At 30.1% G+C, this 15,767-nt stretch overlaps 2 protein-coding genes across 4 annotated transcripts; one reads left to right on the top strand and one right to left on the bottom strand.

The window, feature by feature from the left end:
• Positions 1-4,999: 4,999 nt before the first annotated feature.
• LOC130982987 (uncharacterized) lies at positions 5,000-13,674 on the top strand. 3 transcript variants are annotated; one of them, XR_009087221.1, is made up of 24 exons: positions 5,000-5,249; positions 6,912-7,045; positions 7,392-7,476; positions 7,617-7,670; positions 8,246-8,337; positions 8,423-8,526; positions 8,610-8,682; positions 8,779-9,172; positions 9,294-9,617; positions 9,709-9,912; positions 10,021-10,116; positions 10,214-10,271; positions 10,355-10,482; positions 10,680-10,926; positions 11,043-11,173; positions 11,250-11,374; positions 11,500-11,623; positions 11,702-11,760; positions 11,925-12,021; positions 12,105-12,294; positions 12,504-12,605; positions 12,706-12,845; positions 13,153-13,214; positions 13,329-13,357. XR_009087221.1 is itself a non-coding variant. In XM_057907146.1 (24 exons), exons 1-24 carry the CDS (start codon positions 5,208-5,210, stop codon positions 13,431-13,433), a joined length of 3,165 nt encoding a protein of 1,054 aa, XP_057763129.1. In that variant the 5' UTR covers positions 5,000-5,207; the 3' UTR covers positions 13,434-13,674. The 3 variants fall into 3 exon arrangements, 2 of the variants coding, with proteins under 2 accessions (XP_057763129.1, XP_057763128.1); XM_057907146.1 differs by having other exon boundaries at positions 11,055-11,173; positions 13,146-13,214; positions 13,329-13,674; XM_057907145.1 differs by having other exon boundaries at positions 13,146-13,214; positions 13,329-13,672.
• A 55-nt stretch (positions 13,675-13,729) lies between these two features.
• On the bottom strand, positions 13,730-15,473 carry LOC130982988 (uncharacterized). Its single transcript, XM_057907147.1, has 6 exons — positions 15,354-15,473; positions 15,175-15,262; positions 15,003-15,093; positions 14,622-14,706; positions 14,175-14,331; positions 13,730-14,008 (listed from the first exon to the last, which is right to left on the bottom strand). The coding sequence occupies exons 1-6, from the start codon at positions 15,393-15,395 to the stop codon at positions 13,893-13,895; spliced, it is 579 nt and encodes a 192-aa protein (XP_057763130.1). The 5' UTR covers positions 15,396-15,473; the 3' UTR covers positions 13,730-13,892.
• Positions 15,474-15,767: the final 294 nt, after the last annotated feature.

Consider the following 15,767-nt stretch of genomic DNA (forward strand, 5'->3'; position numbering starts at 1 on the left):
ACGAATAATTTGATTGGAACTGAATATGAAAAGATTTAAAATGCAATCACAGATAATTTGATAGTTGCTTCTATACATGGAATCTGCTAACTAATTAATTTTCTAACTGATATTTATTTACAAATATTTAACAAATTTAATCCATGACACCAACAATATAGTTAGCAATTAATTAATAATATTTAAAATTATTTACTAAAAATGTAGTGTTAGACTATTAGATTAAAGATACTAATTTATATTAACTAAAACTAATAATCAATATAAATTAAAATTGCTATTTTTTAAGTTCTGTTCTATATCAGTAATGTTCAACATTCTGAAAAATATTATATATATTCTCCCATATCATCGTATTGGTTTAATTTTAGAATCCAAATGTCATTAATATTGAGAACAATACCAATGTGAAAATATTTAAAAGACTATTATAAGACCAAAAATGTGTACATAAAATAATATATATTAATATATACATATAATTTTATAAAAAATATTTGTTAAATTCATTTTTTTTTAACAAAAACACAAAAATTCTATATAATAAAAGTATAAAGGAGATGAAAATTAATGCAGAATCCTAATTTTTAAGTTTTCTGGATTACTTGATTAAGAATTTAGTTAAAAAATATTTATTATCTAACACTATTATTGAATAATAATGGAAAAAAATGAAATAAATACCAGTTAAGTGAGTCAAACCGATTACCCTACCCAGCTATTGAAATTAATTTACACATGTGAAGTTGGTAGAACATTATATTCATATTCTATAATGTCCTAAAATCATATTAAAATTATGATAAATAATCATGTTACTTGTGTGACAAGTCCCAGATAAACTAATAATTTAAGTAGGGTTGTGTTCTAATTTTCCTTTAATTTCTTGCTTCATGACATACATGAATCATGATTGTGTCAATAATGCTATCATTTTCAGTATCTTAATTATTTAGATGATAATTAATACAAGTTATAATTATGTTTTAGTCTTTGCATATTACTATTCAGATTTTGAGTCTCAAAAGATGAGACCACTTTGGCAAACATGTCTTCATCACACTAATAAATCTTAATGAAAAAAAAAATGATTATGAATATATAAAACAATGTATTAATTGCTATGAAATGATAAGAGACATGAACATGAGAAACTAATATTTTTAGAAACCTAAGTATAAAAAACATAAACAAATACAGAGAAAAAAAAATCAAAAGAAGATCGATTTTCTAATAAAATTATAACTTTTTATAGTATTATTCATAAGACTCTAATTTTTACAATTTAGATGTTTTTTTAATAAAATATTCTTTTGAAAAATATAAATCTAAAAAACAATTTAACTTGTATCAAATAAATAGCTGTATAGCTTATGCTTAATTATGAAGAGGTTATATTATGAGCCGACAGAACCCTCAATAATTCAATCGGACATCATAGATTAGTTATTGTTGAAGTTTATGAAGAAAAATTAACACTTTATGTCGCTTTTAACGGGCTATGATTATTATTATGAGAAATTTTCTTTTCCCATAACAAAAAGTCCAATGCTACAAAGTTGGCTACAACTCTCTTGTACTAGCAAGAGGGCCAATACCACAAAGGCTTTTGTCTTACAAGTAATGTTAATTATTAGCATATAAATATCAGGATAATTTATGCTAATAAAATAAATGTAGTTTAAATTTATATAGATGTTATAAATTAGATACACGTTCTTTTTTGATTCGATTTATGCTATTTACATTAATAAATTAAATTAGTGTAAATCGAATCAATTATATAAAAATATTTAAAATAATACATACAAATCAATTATAGTTCAAGGCATTTACATAATTTTAAATTTATTTATTTTATTAACGTAAATTATCCTAATTATTATATTATATTCATGCTATAGTCAAGATGCTGAAAATGACTACTTATCATCATCAATGGGATTTGAAAGCATGCCTCAATTTAATTTATGATTTTTAATATTCTTACTATCAATAACGTCCGGCTCAAGAATAATAATGAATTTATTAAGCCTATATGTTATATCACACTGGAAAAAAAAAATAGAATTAATTAATATTATAACACACTTGCACGTTTAAGCTCAAAGATCATAAAAAATAAATCTGTGTGGGTGAAGTTTGGCATCAAATATTTGTGTGTGTTACACTTCATAGGATTTGGACAATTAGGAAGAGCGAGGAGGGAGATTAATTAAGGACAGGAAATTATTTTAATCCCCAAAACAGAAAAAAAAAAGAAAAGGAATAGTACTTTATTTATTTTGTTTTGTCATATATGATTTAAAATGGAAAACTACTTTGATTGTAAAAGCTATGAACTTCTCCAAAAGGAAATTTTAGTAAGAGAGGGAGAGGGAACTAAAGAAATTTACTTCCAGTCCATAGTATTTTTGTGTCCACAAATAAATAAATACTAAAAGAACGTTTTTTTTCATTTTTATCTCTTTTTTTAGAAAAAGAATTTCGTCACATATATGATTAAGAAAATGAAAACTAGTTTGACTGCAAAAAGCAGGGCGCCATGGGCCACAAGTGGCCCAATATAGGGTTTAGACTCAATTACATATCTGACCAAAAAATAAAAAAAATATCACCATGCAAACATTTATAATTGGCATTATTTGTAAGAAACAAATATATTTATATATATCAAATTTAATTTTTTTTTCAATGCAAATTGTTTTATTAGATGATCTCCAAATATTTTATAGTCTTTTGAAAAAGCTTGAAAGTTGAAACATATTATAATCTTAGTAAGAAAATTAGTACAAATCTTATCAAACTTTTTTATTAAAAAAAAGGAAAAGAAAAGAAAAGTTGCATATGCTAAAAGGAGGAACATGGTTCCTAAGAGATGTGATTCCCAATGCAAAAGGCAAACCAAGAAAAGCAAAGCAATATCTTACAACTCATGAGGGATAATTATGCCGATATGTTTTAGGTTGTAAAGCCTCTCTTTTTATCCTAATCACATCATGCAAAGACCCTATAGAACTCATGTGCATGATGAGAGTTTAGAACTCCCACAATAAATAAAAGGATGAAAAATCTGTTCCTAGAATGAAAAGGAGATGGCATTGGCAATGGTCACTAGTGAGAGTGATGAGTCCATAACCATGAATCATTATTCATTAAACTCTTCATTGGGGACCATTGGTTTTTATTCCTTTAGCCACACACTCACGTGGCTACATAACAGTTTTGGCCACCTTTTTCCTCTTAATAGGGACACACCCTTTATCTTATGTTCTTTGTGGGGACATAATAGGAATTAGATATTCTTGTTAGGGCTCTTCCCTGGTCCATTTGTAGGTCCAGCAATATTCTCAACTGTAAGGAAAACATGAAACTTTGTTATTTTTGTCATTGGCCCAATTGAAATCATCATTGGGCCTAGAGCCCATATGTAGGTGTCGGTAATGGGTTTGGTTATAACTTTTTTGTTCTTATTGGGCTTTTGGTTTTCTTTTCTTTAGAGTCCTCAATGCTTATTCTTCTACAACTATGAAAAATATTAGAATTTTTGTTTAAAAAAAAAATTTCATTTGTTATTACAAAGAGAAAATTTTTTTATTACCTTATATGTTAATTTACTTTTCAGTTTTCATTTAATTAATGATTACGATGCTATATCAAGGCCATCTGGTTTGGTAGGAATGTGGAGCTTTCCAATACATTAATTTACTCTCAACTATTTACCATTTGAAGAAAAATAAAATAAATGTAAGCATTATAAAGAAATAAGTCTTAAGAATTGAGAAGTATAGAAAAAAAAGAGTGGTATTTTGTGAGAGTTTTTTAATGCACGTTAACATTGTTCAATTTTGCTAGAGTGGTTATATCAAAGAATTATTATGTAAGGAGACATTGCTTTTGTATGTATGTATATTTTTTTTGTCTATTGTTTCTTCCAATTCGACAGATCAATGACTAATTTGTCACAGATTTAAGTTCTATTTAAGGGTTTGTCGTTGACTAATAAATTGCTAAATGTATAAGATGGGATTCGAACTCCGACATTTATTTAAGTAAATAAGTGAGTCAAGTTATATATATATATATATATATGGAATCTCTACACTAAGTGTATCATCATATCATAACTTTGATATAATGGTGAGGTAAGGATTAATACCATGATTGATTACCATGTCATGACTTTTGAGTTTTTTATGTTATTATTTTATTCTTTAAATTAATAATTTTATAAAAAATAAAAGCTAATTTTGATTAATGATAACTTGATAAGACTTAGATGCTAATAGTAATGAGAAGGGGAAAAGAAAAATAACAAGTAAATGGAAATGTAAGAAAATGAAGCAAACTCCTTTCATTAGTGCCAAGTATTCCCTCATGAAATTCCCAATCATTCCTCATGTTAAGTCAACTTTATGTCTTCTAACAGAAAAACATGCATCATAGATTTTGGTCCAATTTTTTTGTTTATTTGCAGTATCTGGCTTTTTGATTTATGAGAAGGTTGAGATGGAACTAATTCAAATATTAATTTTCATTTTCTAGTTTTATCCCAACCAAAAAACATATATAGAAAAAAGTTCGTTCGTAATAATCATGATTGTTACTTATATTATTTTTTTATTAATAGTAGATATAGATTTATTTGTTGTAATTTTTTTTAATAAAAGTACATAAAGAATACATGATATATAAAGTGTAATAACTCACAAAATATCACCATAATTATATGATTCGAATCGAATTAATTAGTTCAACTAAAAAATTAATGAATTAAATTTTAAATCAATTTTGTCTAAGGCAAAGGTTATTTTTGCTATCAAACTAGTTAGACTCGAACGGTCTGAAAACAGGATGATCACATTATAATCAGGTTCCACGTGTATACACAATGAAACCCAAATCGTTAGTTATTATATTATATTATAACACTAGTTGTCTTATAAAAACCGTTTAGAATGAAACTCTTGTTTTGTTTTCTTGTGTGTCTATTCCTCCAGTCCAAGCAACGCTTCCCAGAAGAAGAGAGGAAAAAAAATGCAATAAACAAAGAAAATTGCTCCATTCTTTTTCTAAACAATTCTTCTTTTGTTTTCGGTTATTACAAAGAACATTTTTCACTCTTATCACAACCTTTTTTTTTTCTTTCTTCTCCTTATTTCAATTTCTAGTTTGATAATAGCCTCAGATCCTTCAACAATAATACAATGTTTGTGAAGAAGTTTGTAGAGAAAGCATCCACAAAGAAGGTAACATATATATAGTTTCCTTACCTTAATTTTTATTTTTATTTCATTAAACGATGTTTTGCTTGTTTCATTGATAATATCATCAGTTATTCTCATCAAGATCAGTTATCAATTTAGTTTTATTGACTTTAGAATCGATTAAATTCTGTAAAATTTAAAAGTTTAGTGTATGTGATAGAAGAATAAAATTGAAAAAGAATTATTGTTCAAATTTCTATATGTGTTATTATTTTTAATAGATATATGGTCTTTATAGTTAAATTCCTTGTTATGGTAATTTCATCAATTTGACGCGTATGGTTATTATGTATTAAATATATTCCATTTATGGTGTATGGCTTTATGCCAAGAAGCAAATTCATGTATAACATAGCAGTATATGTTCATCTAATATTATTATTAATAAAATAAAATGAAATGAAAATATTATATATATAGTGCTATAATTACGCACTCAAGCTAGACGAAATAAATGACATTTCAAATAAAATTAGAATTTAGTTAAGGTGTTTTTTAAGTCTTATTGACATATATATTAAGACGAAGAAATCGAAAAAAATTTTATAAAAAGTATACATAAGTCAAGTTTCTAATATTTATGTTTTTATTAATGTAAATTTTTTTAAAATTCCTACTAACAATGTTAATATATACTTTCAAAGCAAATATTAGCTAATCCTGTATTTATTATTATTATTATTATTATTATTATTATTATTATTTAACTTTGTGATGTTTTCTGAATATAATTTGGTGAGAACTTATTTAGTTCATCTTTTTTATGATGGAGATTAAGATGGAGCTGCTGTATATATGTTAAACAGAAACAATAACTTTAATATGCAACCGTATTAATTATGTACTAAAATTAATAAAAAAATTAATTATTAATGTATAATATATACTAAAATATAAAATATAAATTAAAAATAAGTTAAATTACGTATATATTTTTATACCAATACATAATAACTAATTTTAGTGTACACATAATATTTCAATTAAAATAATATTACACATTTAAATTTTTTTATGAACTAACTTTAATCAAATTAAACAATAAAATTTGAAATAATATTAGTCATAACTAATTTTTATTATGTTAGATTACTTGATTATACTTGCTAACAAAATTACTTAAATGTTCATCAAAATTCTTTTTATTCTTGGTCAAAATTCTTATTAAAGTCCACACAATCGAATTGATGACTTTTAATTTGTCATAATGAAATATATATTGTGTTAATTGTATATCTGATCTTAAGTAAAAGAGGAAAGAAATATCACCTAACGTTGGTCCAAATCCAATAATTAAAGATGAAAAAATCAAACAAAATAAATACATTTTAGTTTTAAGATAAACCTATCTATGGTGTGATATTATTACTTACGAGAATCCGAACCCCCCCAAAAGAAGAATTAGAAAAGGGATCTCATAAAATTCACAATCTTCCCTTTGGATTTTATTTTGCATGTACATGTAACGCTCAAAGCCTCAAACTCGGCATAAATAGCATATAAATCGATACGAAGACGAACACTTATTGTAAATTATATTGTTAAGAGTACATTTAATACGTGTGCTTTAAAAGCATTTTAGTTACGAATATTCTTAGAATATGAAGTGAACTAAAAATTAGATTTGTAAATTTTGCATGGCAGGGTAGCGGAAATTCATTAGATGGCTTAAAAGCTAAAGATGTGGATCTACGGCTGGTATTTCATCAAGGGTTACCATCCTGTGGTGCCAAATTTGCCTATGATCACATTCACAAGACACTTGCTATTTCTACCAGGCATATTCTTCTTCTAAAAATATATTAATCTACCAAAATCAGCCGTCAGATCAATTATCACGTATTTGTTTATAAATATATTCGTATATTTTAACATAGTTTGATTATTCTATTAGTTCCTATTATTTTATCAAATTACACTTAGTTTAAAAATTCGATAAAATAATTAAATCTTTTAATATTTTATATAAATAGCTGATTTAGTAGTTAATTTTTAGTATATACGTAATTGCTGTTATTCTTTACACCTTTGACATTTATACAAGCTCTTATCAAATGTTGCAACATTATATATACTTAATTACTTAATTAAACTGGTTTCTGTTCTTGATCTTGTGTACTCAAGGGATGGACGAATTAAACTGTTTGGAAAAGATAATGCACAAGTGCTACTTGAGTCCACTGATGCAGTGCCTAGCATATTCTTACAGGTTAATTATATTATATTTTCTTAATTCATAGTTTCTTTATTGGTTTTCTTGATTTCAACGGAAAGTGTTGTTTTTTCAAGGATGATCAGGTGTTTTCCTCTGTTATTAACAATACTATTTTGCTCTTAATACTGATGCAGTTCATCCATAACCATGGCACCCTCATAAATGTCACTGTCAATAACTATATTGAGGCAAGTATACTTATAGACCTGTTCAAATTTATTAGGAACTGATATTACACATAACACTTTTTTTATTTACTAAAATAAATGAAAAGTTTAATCAGAGTCACAGACAGAAATCACAGTTACATAGTCTTTCTTTCATATGAACATAAAACAAACATGTTTCACTATTTTTTGTAGATTGTTGATTCATAGACAATACCATTTTTCTTCTTTTTCATATGATCTTGAAAATGCAATGCCACTTTCTTGAGTAGATAGGATTTAGAGTTTATGTTAAGCAGTTATAAAATATTTTGTACAATTATTCAATTAAGTAGTTTCTTTTTATTTCATTCAATCAATGTGAAAACTAGTCATTTCTTATGATATGAGAATAAGTAATTAGATACATGTATAAAATCTTTTTTACACGGATATTTTGTACAATCATCTACATCATTCCTTTTAATTTCTATAAAATAGTAATTATTTGTATTAACATAAAAATAAGTAATTAGACACATCAAAATTATTCCAAATCATGTTTAAGCAGAGTTAATTCAGAAAAATTGATTGCCCTAAAGATATTTCACATTTAGGTATGGGACATAGAAAAGAAGCTGATGTCTGATGTTTACATTGTTAAAGAAGAAATCACTTGCTTTTCAGTCATTCAGCATAGCCTTTACATGTAAGTAATGTGTTCATCTCCAAAATAATAAGGTAGAAGATCACTAAATTTTCTCTAAGAGAAGAAGAATCTGCATTGGTGGCAGGTATATAGGAGTCTCTAATGGTAATATATCAGTATTGAAGCTTGATCAAGAACCATGGCATATGGTTAAAATGAAATACACCATACCCCTCTCTGCCTCTTATGGTAAGATCATACATAAATTTGGTATTCAGTTTCTTTTTTCCCACATTCACAAGTTCCTTAATAATATAATTTTCAATTTTTAGGGAATTCAGCTGAAATGGCTGAAGATATTGTTGTGACACACATACTGCCTCAACCCTTAGCTGAAAGCAAGAGGTAATCTCCATAAATTGTTCTGTTCTTTGTTTTATCTTTGTTAATTTTTTTTGTGAAAAAGGTTTAATGTTCTGTTATCTTATGTGTTCAATGCAGAGTTCTTATAATCTTTAGAAATGGACAGATGGTATTGTGGGGCATTCGAGAAAGCCGGTCCGTTTTCAGAACCGGTGGAAACATGTCGCAGCAATTGTACGGCGAAACAAAGAAAGTGTCTTCTGCTTGTTGGGTGTGTCCTTATGGAACCAAGGTGGTTGTAGGCTACAACAACGGAGAGATCTACATTTGGGGAATTCCTTCTCTTAACAAAGGAAATGTTCCCACTATTGATTATAGCAGCATTCAAAACACTCCTATTTTCAAGCTTAACTTGGGATACAAGTCAGACAAAACATCTATAGGATCTCTCAAATGGACTTATGCCGAAGGAAAGGCGAGCCGATTATATGTCATGGGAGCTTCCGAATATGCATCTTCGAATTCTGTGCAGGTATTTGAGCAATGAAAGTTCTTGTGCTGATAAATTAGGCCTATGTTCTCGTTACCTATTAGAGATGAAATGGATCTACTTGATTCCATGAACTTGTGTGAATAACTGTTGTGTGAAGCAGGTGGTGTTGTTGAATGAACAAATCGAATCTAGAACAACTAAGTTGGGACTTCATTTGTCTGAAAGTTGTATTGACATGGAGATCATATCAACCTCAATTGACCAAAACAAGCATAAACAAAGTTCTTTCCTTTTGCTTGGAAAATCAGGCCATGTATATGTGTATGATGATAGTTTGATTGAAAGATATCTACTGCAAAACCAATCTAAGTCCAGTTCCACATTGCCAAAGGAAATGGTTGTAAAGTTACCAATGGCAGATGCAAGCATCACGACAGCAAAATTCATCTGCAACAATACTAGTATGTTAAATTCTGGAGACGAGGTACCGGAGAATTTCAATGAATCTTTTCATACAATCTGATTCTTCTGTATACATGTAACTGATTTGTGATGTTCTTTGCTTTTTGATATAGTATTATAGTCAGAAGATAAAAAACTATCCAGCCCTTATTCCCATAGAAACAAGTTACAAAGATGGGATAAACCTTAGTTCTGCCAACTTCAATGGATTTTCAAGTGTAAAAAATTTGTATATAACTGGACACAGCAATGGAGCCATAACTTTTTGGGATGCATCATGTCCCTACTTCACCCCAATTTTGCAATTAAAGCAACAGGTAATGATATTTTTATCAGATACACACTTTATGCAAGAAAGTCTTTTACTTGAGTAGCAAGGAACTATAATTTGTCCCTGAATTCTAAGTATATTCATCTTAATGCAGAGTGAAAATGATTTTTCTTTGAGTGGTATACCATTGACGGCATTATATTTCAATATCAACTCTCCTCTCCTTGTTTCTGGTGACCAGAGTGGAATGGTGAGTTTCATTTGATCCTTGTATTTTTTCATTCCTTTTAAAAATTCTCGCGTGCACGTTTAATTTATGGTATGTCTGATACAAACACGATCGACAGGTTCGGATATTTAGATTCAAACCAGAACCATATGCCTCCAGCTTCCTATCTCTCACTGGTAATAAAAATGCATAGCAAATATATTTCTTAGCTTATAATTTGTTGCTTTGTTATTTAACAAATGGCATTCCACTTCTGCAGGAGGTTCAAAGAAAGGGACTGATCATGTGATCCAAAGCATGAAACTTGTAAAGACTACTGGTGCTGTGCTTTGTATGAACATGGATCACTATTCAAAGCATCTTGCCGTTGGTTCTGATCAAGGAAATGTGAGAAAATTTACTAGAATTTTCTGTAGTTTTTGTTCTTTCCATGTGGAAATTTAGTTTTTTACCACACTATTCCAATTATTCAAAGAGACAAATCTTTATGTGCAATGCAAAAAGTATCAATTATTCAAGATACATTTATAGTTAATATATTACCTTGACATTGCTGATGCTAATAATTCACCAATTTGTTGCAGGTTTCAATCATTGTCATAGATGGCCCTTGTGTATTATATCAGAAAAATATAGCAAGTGAAATTTCTACTGGTATAATCTCCCTGCAGTTTGTGACCTGCAGTTTGCATGGTTTTGAGAAAGATGTATTAGCAGTCGGAACAAGAGACTCGTCCGTTCTGGCATTAGATAGCGAAACTGGAAACACGCTCAGTGCCGAAACAGTTCATCCTAAGAAGCCCTCCAGAGCTTTATTCATGCAGGTGTTGGGTAAGAATTTGTCAATAGCAGTGAATAATCATACTATTTTCAATATAAACTAACATTGAAGGGCCTGATTCAATAGAGTAAGAGCATTTCTATTATATTATTTGAACCAAACACAGGATCAATTACAGAAGATGGCCTGGACTTGAGAGAAGGGAATCATGTTGGGGATGCAACAACAAAGCAGTTGTATATTTTGTTGTGTTCTGAGAAGGCTGCATATGTCTATTCTTTCGTCCATGCTACGCAGGTTATTGCACTTGCCAGATGCGAATACTCAAATATTGGCTTATGCCTGCAAGGCTGAAATTACTTTTGCATTGCAGGGAGTTAAAAGGGTGCTTTACAAGAAGAAGTTTCATTCCTCCTCCTGTTGTTGGGCTTCAACATTTTACAGCTCCTCTAATATTGGCCTTGTGCTCCTTTTCACCACTGGCAAAGTAGAATTAAGGTTATGCTTTTTGTTTCCTTAATTCTTCTCATACTTTGTAGAATATAATTTGATGGGGTATTTAACATTCAAGGCTTACCAGCATTTATATCCTTCTCAATAGTCTTCTACTATGTCAACATCAGGTCTTTGCCTGAGTTATCTCTGATAGAGGATGCTTCAATAAGAGGTTTCACTTATTCATCTCCAAAACTGAAGTCGCTTTCCGACTCCCAGATATGTTGTTCATCCAGAGGAGATATTGTTGTGGTACAACTCGATTTTTCTCTAGTATAACTGGTTTCTATAAATGTTTATGAACCTCACTAACTCAACTTCTGTTTGCAGGTGAATGGTGACCAGGAAATTTTTGTTGTCTCATTGTTAGTCCACAGGAATATTTTCCGGTATATATATATATATATATAGCAAGATGATGAAATTAGGAATATCTGCAACCTTTTCTCTTCTATAGTATTTTATTTAAGATCATGCAGGTGAAGATGAAAAATGATCATGAAACTTACAGATCAGTGGTCGCATTTTTACATTTTGTTTGACTTCATTTTAGACTGTTGGACTCTGTTACCTGCATTGAAAGGAATGAAAGGATTCCATCACTAGAAGAGCTCGCTTCTAGTCCTGTTTCCCAAAAGGAAAAGAAGAAGGTACATAATTAGTAAGAACATACAACTATTTCTCTATTATTTTTGTGACTGAAGGAATTCGGCCTTGTTTTCCGGCATGGCAGGGTATATTCAGCTTAGTTATGAAAGAATTTACCGGAAATAAAGAAAAGGATGTGCCCTCCATGGAAAAAGAAGATCCAAGAGAAAGTATCCGCGAACTCTCAGCAATATTTTCAAATGCAAATTTTCCAAGTGATGCTGACAATAATGATAACTGGACCATGCATGAAGATGAGCCTGAATTAACGTTAGGTATAACAAAGCCTCAATTATGCAAAATCGATGTTATATAATACTTGCATGCTCTTGAAGCTCATTTAATGCGAACTTATGGCTATGCTAGTCAGAAAGCACAAATATTATGAAACAAAACATGGCTAAAATAAAGTTATAGGCTTATAGCTCAATCTGCATCCCAATTCAGTTATCTAATATGTGACACTCTTTTTCCACTTATGCAGATGACATTCATCTAGATGATCATGTAGAAAAACGAAAAGAACAAAGCATATTAGGAGCTCTTAATAAGAAGAAATTGGCTGGCAAATTGAATGCTTTCAAAGGTTTCATGACAATGAATTCTCCCTGATGCAAAATGATTTTTCGTTATGTATGTTCATCTTTTTTAACATACCGCATTTTTCTTATGAATCAAATCTACAGGAAGATTGAAAGAGAAGAAGGGCAACAATCAGAAAACACCAGATAACAATAAGGAAGAGTCACAAGATGAGAAAGCTGGTGCAGTTGATCAAATTAAGAAGAAATATGGATTTTCTTCCTCTTCTTCGTCATCATCCCGTGTAAGAATTATGTTGCTTAACTTGCATATTATTGTGATCTTGGAAACTTTTGAAGTGGCAAGATTGATCAGTTATATGAAACTTTAGTACTAAACTTGGTTAAACTTACTTATGATGAATCCAATGGCTCTAGATTTCAAGAAAACAACAGAAAGTGTCAAAGCTCATACTTAGTAATTTAGTATCATGTTTTAGATTTTGGCAACAATTTTGACGAAAATGTTACGATGCAACCGAAATAAACTTGATGCATCATACACCAAGATAACTCATGCATTAATCGTGAATGCGCCGTTGTAGGAAACAGGCATTGTAAGCATTGCTAAATCGGCACAAGGCAGATTGCAGGACAACACCAGGAAACTGCAGGCAAGAAACAAGATCCATTAATATTTTTCTTGACAGAAAAAGTTGAAATTCTACCCCCATAAAAGTGCCAAATTTAGTTTTATGTTTTTGCTTACATGCATTGAAACTTGACAGGATATCAACCTACGAGCAACAGAGATGCAAGATACAGCAAAATCATTTTCATCATTGGCAAAACAAGTGCTACGAACTGCTGAACAGGATAGACGAAATATATAAAGAACAATAGGCTAATCTATTAGAGTTAGGTTCAAAATTGTTTTAGTTTTTCGTCATATATAAGTATTCATATTTTTTCTAGTCAGTTTGCTTTAATTTTAAATGACGTTTGAGTTGACACAGTTAAAAGTCAAGACGTAATTGGTAGTTGGTGGATAATAGTTTAGCATATATGTATGTAGTTTATACTTAGTAGCTTAACATTTATGATAATAGTAGATAGATATTTCTATATATAACTCTTTTTGGATGAAATAAAAACAATGCTCCTATTTTCTCTACATTAACAGGCACAATACCTAATAAAATTATCAATAATTCAGATTATTACAGAAAAAAAAGTTAGACAACCGCTAAAGAAGAAAGAAATAGCAAACTGCTCTAACTGATTATCTATTCAAGAATGTTACACATGGCATCATGGCATGAGTTCAGACAGCAAAGAAAAACTCTGCAAGCTTAGTGTTTTATCAACAGATCTTCCAGTTGTGAGCGTATCTGTTCTCTAACAGCATCTCTGTTATTAAGGCTCAATGTATAACAAGCTGCACCTGGATGATTCCTCAACCTTGCAACTGCAGAAATTGACCCAAAAAAAAAAGTCATTTACAGATTCATGCATTCGGCACTAAAGCACAAACATTTGAACTTCACACCTATCATAGAAAAGAAAATGTATTCTAACTAAGAAAGAAACAGAGATTTTTGAGAAAAGGGCTTGTCTAAGTCGGAAAATTTTACCCGCAGGAATATCTCTGCCAAATTTCGGAATTGGAATGGAAGCCAAAACCGGGATATTTGACTCCAAAACCTTTAGAACTGCTGGGAAAAATGATGAACTGTATAACTCCATCTTACCAACCTCATCAATAATGAAGAGATCACTATCCTCTCTAACCTATTCATTGAAAGCAAACTCTGAAAAATTAATCTCTCATCAATAGCCCGCAAAAGCAAGGGAAACAGTTCATATTCGTCTCTTCTTTTTCCTTTTTCCCCCTTTGTTTTTTGGGATATGCTTTGAAGATCAAAATGAAAGTTGGTAAAATGTGCAGCTATCCAACCTCTTATTATAACACTAACTCAATCAAGCACTTAGCTAGTAAAGTAAAGGGAAAAGAAAATGCATAAACAAAATACCAATGGCAAGAAAAACATGGACAAACCGTCTTGAGAAAGCAAGCTCACCTGCAACTCAGGCAGTGCAAGTGACTCAAAGGATGCTACATCAACCTTATACTTGCCAACACTAGGCCATCTACAAGATTCAGGGCTGCAAAATGCCATTCAACAACACCCTTTAATTAACCAAACAAACAAGCAAACTTCGAAGTCCTAACAAAGGAAGCACTGAACATCTGGCCAATGAATGAACACAGTATTTACCAACAATCAGAATTAGCAAAAAAGTTACAATTTTTCATTCTTTTAAGCTCGAAGAATGAAAAATGAATACCCTCAAGAACCACCCCAACAGAGGCAAAAAAACAAACACCTAACAGGCAATAAAAAGAATTGTAAAGAGAAATCCATAAAATCATTTAAAAGAAGAAGAAAGGTGGGTGGTACGTTGAGATGGTGGTGGAGGCAAGTGGGCATGTGCGACCATCAAGAGTGACAACTTCAAAACCAACCCTTTCACCTGAGCTTCTAACTTCACCTGAAAAAGAAGAAACAGTTACATGGTTTTCATAACCATGGCATGAATTCTTAGAAAAGAAGAATAATTTGGGTAGTTTACGAGTGTAGAAGCCCTGAAGCTTGAGGTTTGGATGGGAAGCTTTGAGGGACTCGAAGACTCTGATTATGAGAGTGCTTTTTCCAACACCCTGCAATTGAATGATAAGTCAAATTAGGAATTAGATGATGATGACGATAATGGTGATGGTGATGGTGATGGTGATGGTGATGATGACTCACAGGAGGACCAGTGACGAGGATGCATTTGCCGGGAGCGGCCATTGTTCCAATGGCATCGGAAAAGTGAGAGTGAGAATTTTTCTAATGTAATTATTTACATTTTTTTTAATTTTTTAAAATCTAATTTACAGGATTTATTTATGTTATTTTAAATCGGAATCATTAATATAAAATGTGATAAATAAAAAGTTGAAATTTGTTCAATTAAAAAATAATATAATACTCTTTATTTAATAAAAAAATATTTAAGAATAAATTATAAATTACAAACAATTCTCTTGCAATATTCTAATAGACCAGTATATTTATTTATTAGAAAAAACATTTTATCATCTCCAATTATACCAATGCTTATAAATAATGAGTAAACAATCTGGTCAAATTGGATGTCTCATTATACAGCTTAGCCTTAAA

This window comes from Arachis stenosperma, chromosome 5, assembly GCF_014773155.1.
Source record: "Arachis stenosperma cultivar V10309 chromosome 5, arast.V10309.gnm1.PFL2, whole genome shotgun sequence".
In the NCBI taxonomy this organism is placed as follows: domain Eukaryota; kingdom Viridiplantae; phylum Streptophyta; class Magnoliopsida; order Fabales; family Fabaceae; genus Arachis; species Arachis stenosperma.

Excerpts from the sequence above, each read along its gene's own strand:
- LOC130982988 (XM_057907147.1), bottom strand. The coding sequence starts at position 15,395 with ATGGCCGCTCCCGGCAAATGCATCCTCGTCACTGGTCCTCCT. Across the intron at positions 15,263-15,353 it reads TCCTCGTCACTGGTCCTCCT|GGTGTTGGAAAAAGCACTCT; the intron begins GTGAGTCATCAT and ends ATTCAATTGCAG. Across the intron at positions 14,707-15,002 it reads GCCTCCACCACCATCTCAAC|CCCTGAATCTTGTAGATGGC; the intron begins GTACCACCCACC and ends GGCATTTTGCAG.
- LOC130982987 (XM_057907145.1), top strand. The coding sequence starts at position 5,208 with ATGTTTGTGAAGAAGTTTGTAGAGAAAGCATCCACAAAGAAG. Across the intron at positions 7,046-7,391 it reads ACACTTGCTATTTCTACCAG|GGATGGACGAATTAAACTGT; the intron begins GCATATTCTTCT and ends TGTGTACTCAAG. Across the intron at positions 11,375-11,499 it reads ACTGGCAAAGTAGAATTAAG|GTCTTTGCCTGAGTTATCTC; the intron begins GTTATGCTTTTT and ends TGTCAACATCAG.